Here is a 20,081-nt window from a genome sequence, read left to right as displayed (position 1 = left end):
ATCTGAGTGACTTTATCTGCAAAAAAACTTTGCAAAAGCATTGCAGGAGATCTTGGGGTCCCTACCAGGCCCCGATGACGAAGGTGGTTCTGATAAACTGTGAACCACCTGAAATAGTCTCCTGCTGCTGTTTTCTGCAGATGCAATAGAAACGGTCAAGAAGGTCCTCTTCGCCGTCGCCATTGCCACTTGGTAGGCTCGAAGTTGAGCTCTAGCCCGTATCCGGTCTGATTCAATTATATATCAATGGGAATTTTATATTATATATAAAATTATATATGAATGGGAAGATAATTTAATCAAGAATGCAATCCAACAAAGTTTGTTCAACTACCCGTATTCTATCAAACCTTATAGCTAAATAACCAGAAAAAGGAAGAACTTGCTTAGGTTGACTTTTGTCTCTGTGTTATGTGATTGCTATCAAGTTGGTTGGTTTTTTGTGTTCTTTCATTTAGTGAGTTTGTAAAGCATAATAAAATTATAGAAATGGCACAAAGAGTGGACTGGTCACGCAGAAAGCAATGTAAAATTGTACCATTAAGTGAACAAAGCTACAGTTATGAAAAAATTAGAAGAGAGAATGGGAGAAACTTAACCAAAGCTGGCATTTCTAAATTTTTGAAGAGGTATAAGGAGACTCAGTCACTCCAAAATCAGACTGGCAAAGGCAGGAAAAGGTGCACAAAGGAAAGTGACGATCGAAGAATGGAGAGACTATCCCTAAATGACAGAAGAAAATCATCCGGGTGTATACAAGATGACATGGCAAATGTAATGTGAAGTTGAATGCAAGGACTGGTCTAAAGGCTAGAATTCTAAGGAAAAAGCCATTGTTATCTCTCAAGCCAAGCTTGAAAAGATTAATTAGACAGCGGAACAATGGGAGAGTGTTATTTGGAGCGATGAAACCCAAATCTCCTTACTTGGTAGTGATGGCATGAAATACGCGAGAAGAATTGGAGAAGATTTACATCCTACTTGCATTACACCGACCGTGAAACACCCAGATAGTGTGAAGATCTGGGCTTGCAAGGCAGCAAAAGTGTGGGCAGAATTTGTGTCATTAATGGGAATGTAAATCCCCCAAAATGCATGAATGAAATACTTGAGCCCAAACTGAAGTGTTCCGCAGGTGATGTTTTCCAAGATACTGAATCATTTATATATATTTATTGAAATATTTGTTTATTTTCAATTTCAACAGGATTCAGCTCCATGTCATGTTGCTGCTGTGTGCAAAAGGTGTTTTCAAGACAATCCTATTCCACTGCTGGAATGGCCTGGGAGTAGCCCAAACTTTAACCCAATCGGAAATCTATGGAGCCTAATAAAGAAACTGTTAGTCTGAAGCAACCCAGCAATAAAGCCCAATTAACAGAGGCAATAATTCAGCCTTGGTTTCACAATATAACAACTGCAGAACTAAAAAATGGTTCACTTCACGGGAAGGCATTGTAAGGCTGCAATTAAACCTAAAAGTTACCAATGGTTACCAAAGGTTTCAGGTGTTTTCTTTATGACTGCTGTTCTAATAAATACTCCTTCATAAAAGTTATTGCATTACATTCTTCATTAAATTATCTTTCCATTGATATATAATTTTATGGTATTACTCCCAACAAAAGTGGTGTTTATGAGCCATCAAACCTCAGAAGTACACTTTTCACAAAAGGTTTCCACAATTTTGGCCACTAGTATAAGTTGTTCATTTTAAAGTTAAAGTTATTTTTATATGGGATCAGACTATTATTATTTATGTTTCATGTTTATATATTTGTTGGAAGCCGCCCAGAGTGGCTGGGGCAACACAGGCAGATGGGCAGAGTATAAATAAAAATGATTATTATTACTACAGTGGAACCTCAATTTAAGATCAATCTGGAAAAGATTAACTTTGTAAACCGATGTACCACTGTATTACTATCATCATCATCCTCACTGCTACTACTACCTGAGATTCAATAAGCCTGGCTCTTCTCTCGATGGATTTTGTTTGGCCCAGTCATGGCATCCCCTCGATCTCCAATGTCAGTCGTCTCTTTGGTCAACCCAAGACTGACAAAAGCAAAAACAAAAACAGAAAACCTGAAGCTACTTATCTTTCCTAACAATTCTGAAGCTGACATTTAAGATGGCCTGAGCAGTTCAGAGCAGCATAATCGTGGTAGAAAAAAGGAATAATTTGAGGAAGATTGTTCAAAGAAAAAACTGAAATCTGCTGTTTATTGTGGGGGTGTTAGCTTCCCAGGTGTTATGGGGGGGCTGTTGAGCTCTGTGAAAATATATGAGGTATTTTTCAAATTTCCAGACAGATATGACGATCCCACAGGGAGCCTTACCAAGAGAGGCCACGATCCCACAATTCTCCTCCATGACGTCCTTATGCAGAGCTCTCTGGTCAGGATCCAGCAACGCCCACTCCTTGTCCATGAAACGAACAGCGAGATCTTCAAAGGACCCTAAAAGAAAAAGGGAAATGTCCTCCTCTGAGACAGCATCAATATGATCTGCTACACAATGCTCTCGTTTCCTTCCTGTAAATAGGTTTTCTTTGCTGCACATTTTAAGTCTGGGTGCTTGTTTTATTCTGTGTTTTAATTATGGGTGTTCGTCTTTGTGCAAATAGGTGGTACTCCACCTTGTGTTTTCCAAGTCATTCTGCCTACGCAAGCATTCCAGTTTGCCTGATGGAAGGATCCACTTTCTCCTCTCCTCGTGAGCTGTTCTGGGGAGTTCCCTCCCAATGCCTTGGAGTCAAATTCAGTGGGTTAATGGGGGCATGGAGAGGGGGAGGAATGGGGGGCAGGCCCCATTTTGCAGCGGATGGGGCTGGTTAGGTGAATCCAGGCCACTATTTGTTCTCCTTTGTCCACTGCTTAGAAACCAATTTTAGCATTCAGTGATCCATCTAGAAATAAAATAAGCCTATTTTGGATGGCCATCTGTCTTGGATGATCTAGCAGAGATTCCTGCAATGCAGGGGGGTCTCCCACCATTCCTCTGTGCCCAACCAGTCAATGACATTGGTCCAGCCCTCGGCCTCTGTCCCCACAAGGCAGCTTCCCCTGGCCTGATCTGGTTTCACAGCCGCTGCTTCCCTTTTGCCCCCATGAAAAGACCAATCAGGAGGTTCTGTTACCTGCAAGAGAGAAAAGGTAAACAGGACGCCAGGAGTGTCTGCTTCTCTCACAGGTGGAACAGGGCATCTCTAACTACAGATGGGCCTCTGAGAAAGCCTTACCTGCTGAGAACATTTGGAGGTTTGTGCATATTTCATATATTTGTTGTGCAGAAATATATCTCCCCTCCTCTGGACCCTTGTTCCCAACTGTCTTCCCCTCAAAACAAGATGAAAAAAACCCTCAGATGAGTTGGAAAACCAACAGGGATGAGACCAAGCGGGAGAAAAACCCACCCTCCTTACGCAGCGGCCTCTCTCTGGTGTCCAACGGAGGCCTCTCTGACTCACAGGAATCCAGGTCCACTTCTGCAAAATGATCCTTTCCCTGAAAAAGAAACAAGGATTCAAAACAGAGAATGGGGAGAAATATTAGTAAGAGAATGACAAAGACTTGAAGGGTGTGAGATCTCATTCCATGGATGCTTTCCCCAAAAAAGGATGGGCCATCAGCAGACCATTATTGGATATTCTCTGTCCTTTTTGGAGCCCCGTCTAGCAATGCAAAATGTGGAGGCAGCTGAAGGGATTTCTGTGATATTAATCAACCAGGTTTCTACTGCCTTCCAGTCAGTGAATGAAGTTAGATCCGACTAACAAGGGAATCAATTGTATCTTGTGAAAAATGGTTGTATGGCTCTAGTGGGGGTCCTCACCCGGGGGTCCTCGGGAGTTGCTACCCACCCCCACTCCCCTGCTTCTGTCTCCTTTTCTTGCACTTGGACTCTCTGCCGCTTTCAAGACAGACTCCTGGGATGGGGTCCCTTTTACTTTACTCTGAGGGCAAAGTATGTATCTGGCCAACCCCCTGAGGGCCAAGTGGGTGGGGCCAAAGACATCTCCCTTGAAATTTAGGTAGGAAAATTATAATAATAATAATAATAATAATAATAATAATTATTATTATTATTATTATTATTATTATTATTATTATTATTAGCTTAACTCTCACACACAGCCATTGATGCCAAGCTCCCTGGAGGCTCAGAGTAGCTGTACCGATTTCTGGCTGCTTTGCGAGCAACAATTCCTTTGGGACAGAGAGGATGTGGTCCTGGGATGCCCTGCTCTGGGTGCGAGGGGATTGCTGCAGTGGCCTCCGTGTGGAGCTACCCTTGGAGACACTGGGAAACTGGTCTATAATACAGCAGCCTGACTATGGGCTGGGATCGCTCTCTTTAGTCCTGGCCTTTCTCTCCCACTGTAACTTCCTTCCTCAGTGGGTTTTTTAGGGGGAGGAGCTCGTCCAGCTTTGGAAAACTATTTGCACATGTTTCCTCTGCTGTGCAATGACCCTGAGCGATGTCACACAGAGTTAAAGTCCTAGGGATTCCTTTGTTTGAAGAAGGGGGATCTCCTGGGAGTCATTTTTTTCTGAAAGGCCAAATGAGTTTGGGATCCTGTGATCTCCAGGAAGGAGAGCGTTGCAGGCCTCGCCCCTCCCTGGCAGGACCCTCTCCTCCCCCTGCATGAGCAGATCAGGCCCCCCAGGCTGGCATCCTCCCCTGCTGCAGCCCTGGGACCTCCACCGCCTCCCCACTGCACCCTCTGGGGGGGGGGGGAGAGAGGAGACTCACCAGATCCCAGGAAGGGACAGCGATGGAGCCCTTGCAGGAGAGGGAGGGGCCTTGGCTCTGGAGGACCTGGCCCCCTCTTGCTTCCTGGCCTCTCTAGGAAGGCAGCTCGGTTCCCTTTAACCATTGCAGAGCCGAGTCCATCTAGCTCAACCCTCTCTCGTTTGGGAGAACCTCGGCTTTTTATTATTTTTAATGGATTTAGGGCGGCTACGCCAATGCCCAGATCTCCTTTTGTGGGTGTGGCTCTTGGTTGGACTTTGAGCATCTCCTCTGTTGGCCGGAAACCAGAGGGACAGCTTGCAGGGAAAAGGGCTTTGCAGGAGGTGAGGAACCTCCACCTTGAATTCAGGAGTGGAGGGGGTCCGAGGGTCATCTAGACCGACCCCCGGCAATGCAGAAATCTCAGCTGAAGCATCCATGGCAGATGGCCGTCCAACCTCTGCTTAGAAACATCCAAGGAAGGAGAGCCCATCAAACCCCCCCCAAGGGAGACCATTGCACAGTCAAATAGCTCTTGCCATCAGAAAGTTCTTCCTAACTTTTAATTGGAATCTCCTTTCTTGTAACTTGAAGGCATGGGATCGAGTCCTACCCTGCGGAGCAGCAGGACGAGCAGAACTTGTTAGGTCATAGGTTTGACCCACTAATTTCTTCTTATGCTCTTTTACGTTCCACCTTGCTGGAGATTCCACCCTCCCAGCTACTTTCATTTGCTCTATATTTCTGAGAGGTAAACACAGTCAGAAGCCTGTGTGCCGACGATGGAGGCTTGGATAGCATGGCGATGCCCTGAATTTCTCAGCAAAAAAAACCCCTGAGCTTTGCAGGCAGTTAGCCTTGGGATCCGAACATGGATGCCTATTGTGCCCCCTTCTGGGGAGCTCTTGCATAACAAACAGAGCATATTTGGTAGGCCTGGGGTGAATGTAGGTACTGTACTTGTATGTTCCTTGGGGGGGGGGCATTAGAGTAGGGTTTTCAGAGGTGTGAAATATTCCACCACCACCCTAAATCTCTGCTCATCATCAGAATTACTATGCTGCCTTTTAGCGTATAAACAAATATTTCCTAAAATGTTGGACTGCTTCTGATAATATTTTTTTCAGATTCCGTGGACCATCTGGATATAGATGCAATTGGTTCCAGGGGTTCATACGGACCCTGAAAATTCCATGAGCAGAGGCGACTCTTCTGCACATGCACGCACAGCAAAACCCAAAAGAATACACTTCCGGGTTTGCCATGTTCTTTACCCGAAGATAACGTAACCCAGGGTCTACTGTTCAGCCCGGACACTGAGGTCCAGCTCCGAGGGCCTTCTGGTGGTTCCCTCACTGCAAGAAGTGAGGTTACAGGGAACCAGGCAGAGGGTCTTTTTGGTGGTGGCGCCCTCCCTTCAGAGGTCAAGGAAATAAACAGCTACCTGACTTTTTAGAAGACATCTGAAGGCAGCCCTGTTTAGCTTTTAATGTTTGAAGTTTTAAGGTGTTTTTAATATTCTGTTGGGAGCCGCCCAGAGTGGCTGGGGAAACCCAACAAGATGGGCAGGGTATAAATATTAAATTGATGATGATGATGAACCCTCTTAATGAATCAAATAAGCCTGACAATGACAAGGCAAGCAGACTTTGCAGCAAGGACGGTCGTGGGATGTGCCCAAGGCCAGAAAAGGGGAGAGGAAAGCGTGAATAGAGTACAGTTCTGCTGATTTGCTAGATTTCTGCTTTGTGATATAGTAAGGGCTCACGCATGCCCAGACAGCAGTGTTGAAACCCAGACACTGCCATTCCGGGGTTCTCCTCATGTTTTTATCACGTTTCATATCCCAACCGTCCAAGGAGCTCAAGGTGGTCTGCGCCTCCCTTCCTCCATATCCTCACAACAACCCTGCAAGGTAGGTGACACTGAGCGGCAGTCACTGGCCCCGGGATCCTCTGGTAAGTTTCATGGCTGACCTCTGCTTGCCCGCTTGGGCGTGCGCACCTATGAATTCAGCAGAATTGAGTTTGGAGTAAACATGCATGCAGTCAGGCTGTATACAATGCCAAAGATAATTCCTAAATCCATGCCTGAGTCACGATGCGGCACGAGTGTGCCAAAGCCCACCTTTTTGCAGAGGGGGCCCCAAAGGATAAATGTCCAGGCAGCCGGGATGGGTGGATGGGAGCCGGCAGAAATATTAGCACCCGATGAAGTATCATGAAAGCGTTTGGACCACAGCTGCTTCTCCTCCAGCACCATAATTCAAAAGCATCAGTTCTTAGGTGATCGGCCTTCTTTATGGTCCAGCTCTCACTTCCATACATCACTACTGGGAAAACCAGAGCTTTAACTATACGGACCTTTGTCAACAAGGTGATGTCTCTTCTTTTTAAGATGGAAAATATTAAAATACAATAATTCATCAAATATTAAAAGCAGGGCAGGAATCTTTAATCCAATCAAGAAGAGATCAAGAAGAGGCCATCATTGAAGAGGACTGGAAACTATTTGTAGAATTTTTTTTAATTTTTTTTTACTGCAAGCATGTTAAAACACGAGTGGGTTGGGAGTAAGCTCAGCAGTAAAAATTGTTAACAGAATAAAATGATTGGAAGAACGGTTGCAATTATTATAATATGCAGCAGTAAGAGATAATTTAAGGAAACCATGGAAGGGAAGTCGAGTAACAACAAATAATTTGGTGTGTCGGTTAATTAATTGTATTGTATTTTTCCTGTTTTGGTAGATTTGAAAACTTATATTTTATTATTATTATTATTATTATTATTATTATTATTATTATTATTATTTAAAGAGTCTCATGCCCTACCAACAGAGCTATGCTGGAAAACACCAGCAAGGTGATAAGGCTGTTGTAGAATTAGGTTAACACAGGGTTAACGCTGTACAGGAAGTGACGTTCCACACACTGGATGCTTTCGTTTCTGTATTGCTATTGTGTTTTCTGTGTCGCAGTGTGTTTTCTGTGCACGCACGTCTAGGAAGCGTGCTGGACTGAGAATGGCTGCCTGGCAATCGGCCGAGAGAGCTCATTATCCACTTGGCTTGCAGTCGCCTTATATTCCTTTAAAGGCTCGTGGTCAAATTCTGCTTGCCGGTTTCCCACAGGCTCTGTGAGACTGGGATGCTGAACTACAGGGGCCATGGATTCTGCAGATGCTCCTTAGATTATTAAACAGTGTAGAGCAGTAGATCCCAATTGGTGGTCCGTGGATCCCAGGAGGTCTGCACAACCCAACCAGGGGCTCCTTGGCACCATTCACATAACAAAAACTACCAGGGAGATATCAACATTTCCGAAAGGAGGGGCTCCATGGCTTGGATTTTGAAAAACAGGGGCTCTGCGGTACTTAGCTAATTGGGAACCCACTGGTGCAGAGATTACGGAGCTAGGTGGATAAGGCAGCCTGGTCCATGTGTCTGGAAGTCCTGGGCTGCCCAGACGACAAGACCCCCCTCTAGGCCTCGCTGATGTGGTCCAAGGGAAAGCAGAGCAAGACGTTGGGCACCAGCTTGGCTGCAGGAGTTGCCGGAAGGAGGCGTACAGGGTACATGCTTCTGAATCGCAATTGCTGGAAACCACAGGCAGTGACAGATTTACGTATAAGCTAAAGAAGCTATAGCTTAGGGCCCTACTCTCTTAGCCCCCCCCCCACCAAAAAGACATACTTCTTAATTGTATTTCACTATTAATATACTTCTTAATTGTATTTCAGTTCAACAATTACTTTGATAAAATACATATTTTGTTATGTGCAAATGGCTTGAGATACCTATTAGGTCCATAAATTACCATATAGCATACCGTATTTTTTGCTCCATAAGACGCACTTTTTCCCTCCTAAAAAGTAAGGGGAAATGTCTGTGCGTCTTATGGAGCGAATACATGGTTCCTGGAGCCAAATTGCCCAGGGGGGAAAGGCAGATCCTGCATTTTCTGTTTTAGAAAGAGCTAAAGGCTAAGAAGAGGGAAAGAGAGTGTTGAAAGGAACCCGCTCAACAGCTGATTGCAGGAGATGGGGAGGGAGATAAGGGAGCTAGCTCCCTTCCTGCCCCGCCCAGGCCCCTTGCACAGTAGTTCCTTTGGGAGGGCTGAGGATCCTGGGAAATTGAGTTTTTCAGCCATTTGGGGGCTTTCTGTTACTTTTCCTCTTGCTTTCTATTACTTGCTGGTGCTTACTGGTTTGTACTAGTGCTTACTGGTTTGTACTGGTTCGCTTTCCTGTTGCTTCCTATTACTTGCTGGTGTGTACTGGTGCTTACTGGTGTGTACTGGTGCTTACTGGTTTGTACTGGTTTGCTTTCCTCTTGCTTCCTATTACCTGCTGGTGCTTACTGGTTTGTACTGGTGCGTACTGGTGCTTACTGGTTTGTACTGGTTCGCTTTCCTCTTGCTTCTTATTACTTGCTGGTGCGTACTGGTTTGTACTGGTGCTTACTGGTTTGTACTGGTTCGCTTTCCTCTGGCTTCCTCTTACTTGCTGGTACATACTGGTTTGTACTGGTGCTTACTGGTCTGTACTGGTTTGTACTGGTGCTTACTGGTCTGTACTGGTTTGTACTGGTGCTTACTGGTTTGTACTGGTTTGCTTTCCTCTTGCTTCCTATTACCTGCTGGTCCTTACTGGTCTGTACTGGTTTGTACTGGTGCGTACTGGTTTGTAAGCAATGCTTTTCCCCCTTTACAAAAGCTGCACAAATCTGAACTGATCCTCAAAAAGCAGGTCTTTTCCCTTTGCAAAAAAAAGCTGCAAAACTTTGAGCTGATTCTCAAAAAAAAAACACCATGGTCCGGAGCGTCCTATGGAGCGAAAAATATGGTATATTCAACACGATAAACAATTTGTTGTTGGCAAAGGACAGCAGGACATATAAAATGTCATCTGACCCAGATTTTTCTGTCCTCTACAGAATGTTAAAGCTCGGCCGGAGTTGGCCTACCTGTGGCCCGATCGAAGAGAGGGAAAGCCCCACACCTTGGAGACAGGGAACTCCCTTGTCCCTTCTTTGCCTAAGACTAAGGTTATCCTGCTGGGAGTTTTGCAGGATCTGCTCCCTGCCTGGCAGGCCTTTCCCACCTGTCCTGGGAGGGCAGCGCCCAGACTGACTCCAGCTACAAGAAGCGGAGGGGGCTGAAGAGACTCTGGGGTTGGGGTCTTGCTTAGGGGGGTCTCCTAGCAGGGATGCTTCCTGTTTCCTTTGCCTTCCATGGTCTCCCTGCCTGAGCTGACAGAGCTGGTCTCGGAGGCGGAGTTGAAGACTCCCCGAATGCAGGTGCTGGCCGACTTCAAAATCTGTGCTGAGGCAGCTGGCTCTGGGGTGCTCTGGACCAATGGGGTGGGTTAATGGGAACTGTAGTCCGGGAGCTGCCTGTCACGGCTTAAAAATTAGCCACTGTTTCTTTAATACAAAAGGAACGGAGTCAGCATGAGTCAGCGGCCTACAATGAATTGGCAAAGCCTGCATGACTCGTGCAACCTTTCACCCAAATATGCTGGGGTGTGTGTGTGTGTGTGTATATATATATATATATATAGTGATCTGTTTGGGTTGGATGGTAGACAGCTGGTTGCGTTTGATGTGTAAAGCTGTTGATGGTGGTTGGAGTGCAGCCTTCTTGCAGACCTTTCCGTTAACCTTGGGTTCGCGTTACGCCAAAGGGAGGGATCACAGGAGTCAGAAAGACACTTCGAGGGGATTGCTTCAGATAAAAAGTTGTTTATTCTGCATGCAGAAGGTAAATGCACACAAGCAAGTACAAAAACTAGTCAATTTTCAGACAGTTCTTATAGACAGTTCTCTGGCTCATCTTCCCACCCCAGGAATCTTGTCCTTGTCCATATAAGGAACATTTCCTGTTCTTGCAATACATAACATCCTTGTCCATATAAGGAATATTACCTGTTGTGCATTTCCTTGTACATATAAGGCAAAAGGACATTTAGCCCTGAGTTGGTTCCTGTGCTAGCATGCGCACTTCAGCAAGGCCATCCTATCTGTCTCTGACCTAGACAGTTCCTACTTCCATGTGCAAGGTTGACCTTCTACTGTTATCTCCAGACACTTAGTCATAGCTTACACAGTAATATGCCAGTCAGGAGTGCAATCCACTCAAAAGAGTCTCCATAGGAAAGAGTTTTTTGCTCTTAAAAGAGTCTCTAACAGTACATTCAGGTAAATATATCCAGGTTAGCTAATTAACCCCTTCATTCCCTCTTCTCTCCAGACCGCTGGACCCTTCCAGCGCGTCCCTGGGAAATGACTGATATTCTCTAGCAAGAGCAACGAGCCGAAGAATCTGTGACACAACTTTGTAAATCATCATATGAATGCATTGCATTAAGCAGGGAATACAGAGGCATAGAAGAAAAATAACAATGGGGGATATAATACCAACAGGTTCAACTAAGGATCCTTTACTTCGAATATTCCTAACACTAATTACAGAAACTGTTCAACTGGTCACATTATCTGGTAACTGGTCAACACAAATTAAGGCAATACGATCATCCAGTCCTCCCATTCAGTGTTCTTTTCCTTCCTTTCTTCTATAGGCATGCGCAGGGCCAATGGCCCCCGGTGCATTGGCAGCAGGCCTTTGTTGCTTCTTGGCCTTTGTTGCTTCCCTGGATCTTCAGCTTCAAGGGATGTTCCGGCACGCTGCGGCAGGTCCACTCTCCACATGAGGAGGGGGACACCAGCCACTTTCACCACTGGCAGTGTTGTCATAAAGACTGTGTAGGATCCTTGCCAATTAGGTTTCAGAGTCGCTGCATAGGGATAAAACTGGCTTAGCAAAGCTACACGGCGGGCATTAGAGGGCGCACGTGCTAAAAGAATAGGAGATAGTTACAGAGATTATATCTGCGCTTGGAGGGTGGTGTCTTTGGCCCACTCCTGCCTTTCTTTGGCCTCACAGATTAACCACAATGGAAGGAGGTATCGATAATGATCACACCTCAGTCCTCCTACCTGTTTGAGGTAAGCTAGAATATCCCCAACCCAATAAGGTTGGCCTTATTACTGACCATGCCAGATCACTATCTCCTCGAAATACAATATTCTTCCGCAATGATTATCCCATAGCTCCACCCCTTGATCTTACATGGTCTACTCTTTGGCCCAGAGCAATAATTTAGTTCATTTTTCCAATCCATGCAAACACTCTAAACTTAGAATACACACAAATATAAACAAATACACAATACCAAATATTTTAAACAATTTCCAATTTACATTGATATTCAAGATAATAAGTCTTCTATCTGCTAATATCTTCCTGTAATATTTATCATTTCAAGATGACCACCTAAAGATGCCAACTTATTATCCAGAACTTTTAAATTCATAGCATTAATAACTCCAACTCCTGCACATCAGATATATATATATATATATATTCTTATCTATACGTTAACCCTTCAGTCACCCCTCAGGGGATCAATTCCATCACATAATACCAAAATTTGTAATACTTGATATTCACCTTTATTAGACAAATATCCATACACTGAAAGGTAACATTCTATTATTACTATTACTATTATTATTATTATTATCACCATCATTACCATTACCACAATTTCAGACCAATTTAACATAAAACTCTGCTAATGTCAGGGAACAGAAAGGTACAATTTTTCAACATCACCTTCAGACACACTACTGGAGCCATTGCAATTCTCACTATCTGGACATCCTTCAGAACATTCTTCTTTTAAGAAAACTTTTACATAGCAACTAATCCGCTCCAATATAACATTGTACAAGTGATCTAGGGTGAGCTTGTGTTTGGGTATAGCTATTTTCTCCTTACTGTCTTCTTCTTTTTTCTGATGTTCCATTTCTCCATCCCAATTATATTACCGGTTCCAACAGCCATATCAGAGACTAACTTTCCCTCCTCTTCTTTTTGCCTGCATACAAACGTCAGCCATTGATCCCCAGTGCCTGGTTTTCTACTTACCACCTCACCAAGCCTATCAGGACCTTGTGTCTAAGAATTAACTTACAACCACCAACCCATTTTTGACCCTCAGGAGGACTTAGGGTGGGAACAGGGCAGTAGGGAACAAGTTCTGACAGAGTTGGGTTGCCAGACAGAACTTGGCCTATTTATCTCGCTTCAGAGCCATCAATAGGTCGCTCTCATCATCTCACGCATGGCGGCCAGCTTAGCGAAGTTGCCAATTCCCCGCACAACGGTGTTTCATTTGGACAATGGAGTCAATCCCTCGATGTGCTCATTCAAAGAGTGACAATTTTTAGGTTTCTTTTAGGTAACAACAAATTATGGACAGGGCAATAGGGAGAGCCCCTGTCTTTTTTTAAAACAGTCTTTGAAGGGCTTACTATATCTACCACCTCTGAATCAGAGCCATCTTCAGGCCTCTCTCATCGTCTCATGCTTCCATGGCAACAACTTGGCAGGCTGCCAACTCCTTGGCGGGCCACCAGCTCCTCTCCATGGTTTGGACAATGGATTCACCCCCCCCCCAGATGTGCTCTGCAACCTCGGCATGGAGGGTGGTGTAAGCACACTTCAAATCTGTAGGAGATAAATATTGCCTTCAATATGTACACCTTCACTTTATCATCATTTTTCCAGTCATTCCAAATTTCTGCCCCCTTTCCCCCCTGAGGTTCAAACTTCCTCCAAATCCTCACACTGTCAGGGCTCCTGTTGCTAGCCATGAGCCCTTCCCATTCTGCTTCAACATTCCCTTCTTCTTCATTCCACATTCCATAAATAATAAATTTACATCTACATTCCCCCCTCAGAACCTTCCCAGAAAAAACTTAAGACCTGGGATATAAAATAAAACTTTTCCTCTAATCAACCTTTGTTGGAGGTCACCAACTTTGCTTAGAAGACATAATATCTCCCCTCCCCTTGTGGGAGAGCAAATTCCCTTCCTTTCCAAGGTTCGCTGCTCCAAAGAGAAAAATCCTTGCTGTTTAAACTAAGCTTCTCTCTGTTTCTGTCTCACCGCTCCTTCTAGCAAGTTTTTGTTAGAGATTTTAGCGATCTCCTTGCCACATTCCTTTAGTGAACACATACTCTCATCACTTAACAAAGGTCAATTAAGAAACAAAATAAGACTGTATTAGCTTTAAAAACAAACTAAGGGGGGGATCAAAGGAGTCAAAAAGACACTTCGAGGGGATTGCTTCAGATAAAAAGTTGTTTATTCTGCATGCAGAAGGTAAATGCACATAAGCAAGTACAAAACGTAGTCAGTTTTCAGACAGTTCTTATGGACAATTCTCTGGCTCATCTTCCCACCCCAGGAATCTTGACCTTGTCCATATAAGAAACATTTCCTGTTCTTGCAATACATAACATCCTTGTCCATATAAGGAATATTTCCTGTTGTACATTTCCTCGTACATATAAGGCAAAAGGACATTTAGCCCTGAGTTGGTTCCTGTGCTAGCATGCGCACTTCAGCAAGGCCATCCTATCTGTCTCTGACCTAGACAGTTCCTACTTCCATGTGCAAGGTTGACCTTCTACTGTTATCTCCAGACTCTTAGTCATAGCTTACACAGTAATATGCCAGTCAGGAGTGCAATCCACTCAAAAGAGTTTCCATAGGAAAGAGTTTTTTCCTCTTAAAAGAGTCTCTAACAGTACATTCAGGTAAATATATGCAGGTTAGCTAATTAACCCCTTCAGGAGAAGTTTTAGTTTTTGTAATAAAAGCACCATTCTCCAAACGGCTCTTTTTCAAGGACTCTTTGTGCTGACTATGGTCTGAGGACCAGGCAAAGGAGGCAAAGGAAGTCAGGACTTTTATTTTTTCAAAACACTAACACTGCCGGGGACCAAAGTTTGGGAAACCCTGCTTTAAAGAAAATTTTGCATTTGGCCTGCAAAGATGGGACCTGTCGACGTTTGTATTTTCTTGTACAGTGGTACCTCTGGTTAGGTACTTAATTCGTTCCAGAGGTCTGTTCTTAACCTGAAACTGTTCTTAACCTGAAGCACCAATTTAGCTAATGGGACCTCCCGCTGCCGCTGCACGATTTCTGTTCTAATCCTGAAGCAAAGTTCTTAACCTGAAACGTTATTTCTGGGTTAGCGGAATCTATGTAACCTGAAGCGTATGTAACCCGAAGTACCACTGTATTTTGTTTTCCTCATGACCTTGGTGCGTTTATTTATTTATTTTTTAAGAGGGCAAATTGAAAGAGAAATTGTATGGCAGATTACGGAATAAAAGGTTGCGTTTGAAAAAAACACAGAAAAAAAATTGGGGCGTGGTCTCCTTAAATATTTAATTGGGGGGCAGAGAACCTAGGCCTTTAAGAGTTGGCGCATATTCCCTACACCCACAGGCCTCAGGATGGTTACAAAATAAAAACACAAAACACCACATTTTAAAAGGGCATTAGATGTCAATCAGACAAAGGTCTAGTTAAAAAGGTTCGGATTTGCCTGGCTCCTAAAGCTGTAAAATGGTTTTTCCGACCTTCATATGGATTCTTTGATGGGAAGTGAGGTTGGAGCTCTTCCTGAAGCTCGTTCCACATTCAAAGCACTGATATGGTTTCTCCCCTGTATGGATTCTTTTATGGGAAATGAGGTTGGAGCCCTTCCTGAAGCTCTTTCCACATTCCACACACTGATAGGGTTTCTCCCCTGTATGAATTCTTTGATGGGATGTGAGACTGTCCTTCCTACTGAAGCTCTTTCCACATTCAAAGCACCGATAGGGTTTCTCCCCTGTATGGATTCTTTTATGGGAAGTGAGGTTGGAGCTCTGACTGAAGCTCTTTCCACATTCCACGCACTGATAGGGTTTCTCCCCTGTATGAATTCTTTGATGGAAAGTGAGATGAGCGCTCTGACTGAAGCTCATTCCACATTCCACACACTGATAGGGTTTCTCCCCTGTATGAATTCTTTGATGAGAAGTGAGCTCCGTGCTATAACTGAAGCTCTTTCCACATTCAAAGCACCGGTAGGGTTTCTCCCCTGTATGAATTCTTTGATGGGAAGTGAGACTGTGGCTGTGACTAAAGCTCTTTCCACATTCCACACACTGATAAGGTTTCTCCCCTATATGAATTCTTTCATGGGAAGTGAGACTGTTCTTGCTACTGAAGCTCTTTCCACATTCAAAGCACTGATAGGGTTTCTCCCCTGTATGAATTCTTTGATGGGAGGTGAGCTCAGTGCTACAAGTGAAGCTCTTTCCACATTCCACGCACTGGTAGGGTTTCTCCCCCGTATGACTTCTTTCATGGAAAGTGAGAGAGGAGCGATGAATGAAGCTCTTTCCACATTCCACACACTGATAAGGTTTCTCCCCTGTATGAATTCTTTGATGGGAAGTGAGACTGTTCTTGCTACTGAAGCTCTTTCCACATTCAAAACACTGATAGGGTTTCTCCCCTGTATGAATTATTTGATGGGAAGTGAGAGAGGAGCTCTGAATGAAGCTCTTTCCACATTCAAAGCACTGATATGGTTTCTCCCCTGTATGAATTCTCCGATGGGAAGTGAGATCGCAGCTCTGACTGAAGCCCTTTCCACATTCAAAGCACTGATAGGGTTTCTCTCCTGTATGAATTCTTTGATGGGATGTGAGACTGTCCTTCCTACTGAAGCTCTTTCCACATTGCCCACACTGATAGGGTTTCTCCCCTGTATGAATTCTTTGATGGCAAGTGAGACTGTGGCTGCGACTGAAGCTCCTTCCACATTCCACACACTGATAGGGTTTCTCCCCTGTATGAATTCTTTGATGGGAAGTGAGATCGGTGCTTCTACTGAAGCTCTTTCCACATGCAAAGCACTGATATGGTTTCTCCCCTGTATGAATTTTTTGATGGGAAGTGAGACTGTGACTCTTCCTGAAGCTCTTTCCACATTCCACACACTGATAGGGTTTCTCCCCTGTATGAATTCTTTGATGGGAAGTGAGCTCGGTGCTCCTACTGAAGCTCTTTCCACATTCAAAGCACTGATATGGTTTCTCCCCTGTATGAATTCTTAGATGGGAATTGAGACTTTGGTTGTGCCTGAAGCTCTTTCCACATTCAAAGCACTGATATGGTTTCTCCCCTGTATGAATTCTTTGATGGGAAGTGAGCTCTGTGCTACAACTGAAGCTCTTTCCACATTCAAAGCACTGATATGGTTTCTCCCCTGTATGAATTCTTAGATGGGAATTGAGACTTTGGCTGTGCCTGAAGCTCTTTCCACATTCAAAGCACTGGTAGGGTTTCTCCCCTGTATGAATTCTCTGATGGGAAGTGAGAGAGGAGCTATCATTGAAGCTCTTTGCACATTCAAAGCACTGATATGGTTTCTCCCCTGTATGATTTCTTTGATGGGAAGTGAGAGAACAGCTCTCAGTGAAGCTCTTTCCACATTCAAAACACTGATATGGTTTCTCCCCTGTATGAATTCTTAGATGGGAAGTGAGACTGTCGCTGCGACTAAAACTCTTTCCACATTCCACACACTGATAGGAATTCTCTCCTGTATGAATTCTTTGATGGGAAGTGAGTTTGGAGCTATCAGTGAAGCTCTTTCCACATTCAAAGCAGTGATATGGTTTCTCCCCCGTATGAATTCTCTGATGCTTAGTCAGAGAGGACCTCTGACTGAAGCTCTTTCCACATTCCATACAATGATATGGTTTCTCCCCTGTATGAATTCTTTGATGGGAAGTGAGAGTGGAGCTTTGACTGAAGCTCTTTCCACATTCCACACACGGATATGGTTTCTCCTGTGTATGAATTCTTTGATGGGAAGTGAGATGGGTTCTCTTACTGAAGCTCTTTCCACATTCCACGCAGTGATAGAGTTTCTTTCCAATGAGATTTTGTTGATGGGAAGTGGAATGGGAGCTCTGACTGTAGCTTTCTCCACACTTCAAATTTTTACGTGGTTTCTCCTCTTTGGGAATTTTATCATGGTCATCCTTGTTCTCGATTTCTGATTCATCACAATCTGCAATGGAAACAAAAAGGGATTGGAGCCTCAGGAACAAATGGAGAAGAACTGAAGGGGGTTGTGTGTGTGTTTATTACCTACGTTGTGTGTAATTAACAAACATATTTATTATTGGATTCTGATGAGTTGTTGAATGTTGCTTTTTGATATAAAGTGGTGGTAATAATTGTGGAAACTTTTGGGGGGGAAAGTGTATTTCAGAGGTTTAATGGCTCATAACACCACTTCTTTTGGAGTAATATAATAATAATAATTTATAATAATAAATGCAGCACTCTGGCGAGACAGTCCGTGGGCAGGTAGGGTCTCAGCCTGCATACCAGATGGAGCTGGTAGACAGCCGCCCGGGACACATAATTAACCTGCACCTCCATGGACAGCTGTCAGTCCAAAATGACTCCCAGGCTGTACACCTGGTCCTTCAGGGGCACAGTTACCCCATTCAGGACCAGGGAATCCCCATACCCGCTCACACTCTGTCCCCCAAGAACAGTATTTCTGTCTTGTCATGATTAAACCTCAATCTGTTAGCTGCCATCCATCCTCCAACTGCCTCCAGGCACTCACACAGGACCTTCACCGCCTTCACTGGTTCTGATTTGAAAGAGAGGTAGAGCTGGGTATCATCCACATACTGATGGACACCCAGCCCAAACCCCCTGATGATCTCTCCCAGTGGCTTCATATAGATATTAAAAAGCATGGGGGAGCGGACGGAGCCCTGAGGTACCCCACAAGTGAGAGCCCAGGGGTCTGAACACTCATCCCCCCCCCACTTTCTGTACACGGACCAGGAGGAAGCAGCGGAACCACTGTATAACAGTGCCCCCACCTCCCAACCCCTTCTGACAGTCCAGAAGGATGTTATGGTCAATGGTGTCAAAGGCCGCTAAGAGATCCAGCAGAACTAGGAAACAGCTCTCACCTTTGTCCCTAGCCCACTGGAGATCATCAACCAGCGCGACCAAGGCAGTTCAGTCCCATGATGAGTCCTGAATCCCGATTGGAAGGGATCCAAATGGTCCGCATCCTCTAGGCATGCTTGGAGTTGTTCAGCAACCACCTGCTCAATCACCTTGCCCAGGAATGGTAGAATAGAGACTGGGCGATAGTTGGCCATATTGGCCGGGTCTAAACATGTTTTTTTAAGAAGCGGTTTAATGACCGCCTCTTTCAGCAGGACTGGGAAGACTCCCTCACAGAGGGAAGCATTCACCACCCCGCAAAGCCCATCGCCCAGCCGTTCCCGGCTCGCTTTTATTAGCCAGGATGGACAAGGATCAAGGAGACAGGTGGTCGGTTTTGCTCGTCCAAGCAGCCTGTCCACATCCTTGGAGGTTACAGATTAAAATTGATCCCATGAAACATGACTAGACAGCGCTCTAGCACTCTCCCACCCCAGCCCTGCTCCCACAGTGGAGTCTACATCCTTCTGAATCTGATAGACTTTATCTGCAAAAAAACTTTGCAAAAGTAGTGCAAAAGTAGTGCACAAAGGAAAGTGACAATCGACGAATGAAGAGACTGTCCCTACATGACAGCAGAAAATCATTTGGGTGTATAGAAGATGACATGGCAAATGTAATGTGAAGTTGAGTGCAAGGACTGGTCTAAAGGCAAGAATTCTAAGGAAAAAGCCATTGTTATCTCTCAAGCAAACCTTGAAAAGTTTAATTAGACAGCGGAACAATGGGAAAGTGTTATTTGGTTTCACATTATTTCTGCAGAATGTAAAACTTGGTTCACTTCACAGGAAGGCCTTTTAAGGCCATAATTAAAACTAAAAGTTGCCAATGGTTACCAAAGGTTTCATGTTTTTTTCTTTATGACTTCTGTTCGAATAAATACTCCTTCATAAAAGTTCTTGCATTACATTATTTATTATATTATTTTTCCATTGATATATAATTTTATGGTATTACTTCACACAAAAGTGGTGTTTATGAGCCATCAAACCTCAGAAATACATTTTTCACAAAAGGTTCCCGCAATTCTGGCCACTAGTATAAGTTGTCCATTTTAAAGTTAACGTTCTTTTTATATGGTATCAGACTATTGTTATCTATGTTTCATGTGTATATATGTGTTGGAAGCCGCCCAGAGTCGCTGGGGCAACCCAGCCAGATGGGCAGAGTATAAATAAAAATTATTATTATTACTACAGTGGTACCTCGATTTAAGAACAATCCGGAAAAGATTAAGTCTGTAAACCAATGTACCACTGTATTACTATCATCATCATCATCATCACCACTGCTACTACTACCTGAGATTCAATAAGCCTGGCTCTTCTCTGGGATGAATTTTGTTTGGCCCAGTCATGGCATCCCCTCCATCTCCAATGTCAGTC

General features: G+C 44.3%; 1 protein-coding gene across 1 annotated transcript in view; it reads right to left on the bottom strand.

Moving 5' to 3' along the window:
- LOC117045137 overlaps nt 1-20,081 on the bottom strand; it is a 73,624-nt gene that overhangs the window by 53,095 nt on the left and 448 nt on the right. The window contains 1 exon segment of the mRNA XM_033145928.1: nt 15,387-17,728. Within this exon segment, the coding sequence (XP_033001819.1) occupies nt 15,387-17,728 (2,342 nt within the window).

This window comes from Lacerta agilis, chromosome 4 (genome assembly GCF_009819535.1).
Source record: "Lacerta agilis isolate rLacAgi1 chromosome 4, rLacAgi1.pri, whole genome shotgun sequence".
Classification (NCBI taxonomy): Eukaryota; Metazoa; Chordata; class Lepidosauria; order Squamata; family Lacertidae; genus Lacerta; species Lacerta agilis.
This window is presented reverse-complemented; position numbering and strand designations above follow the sequence as displayed.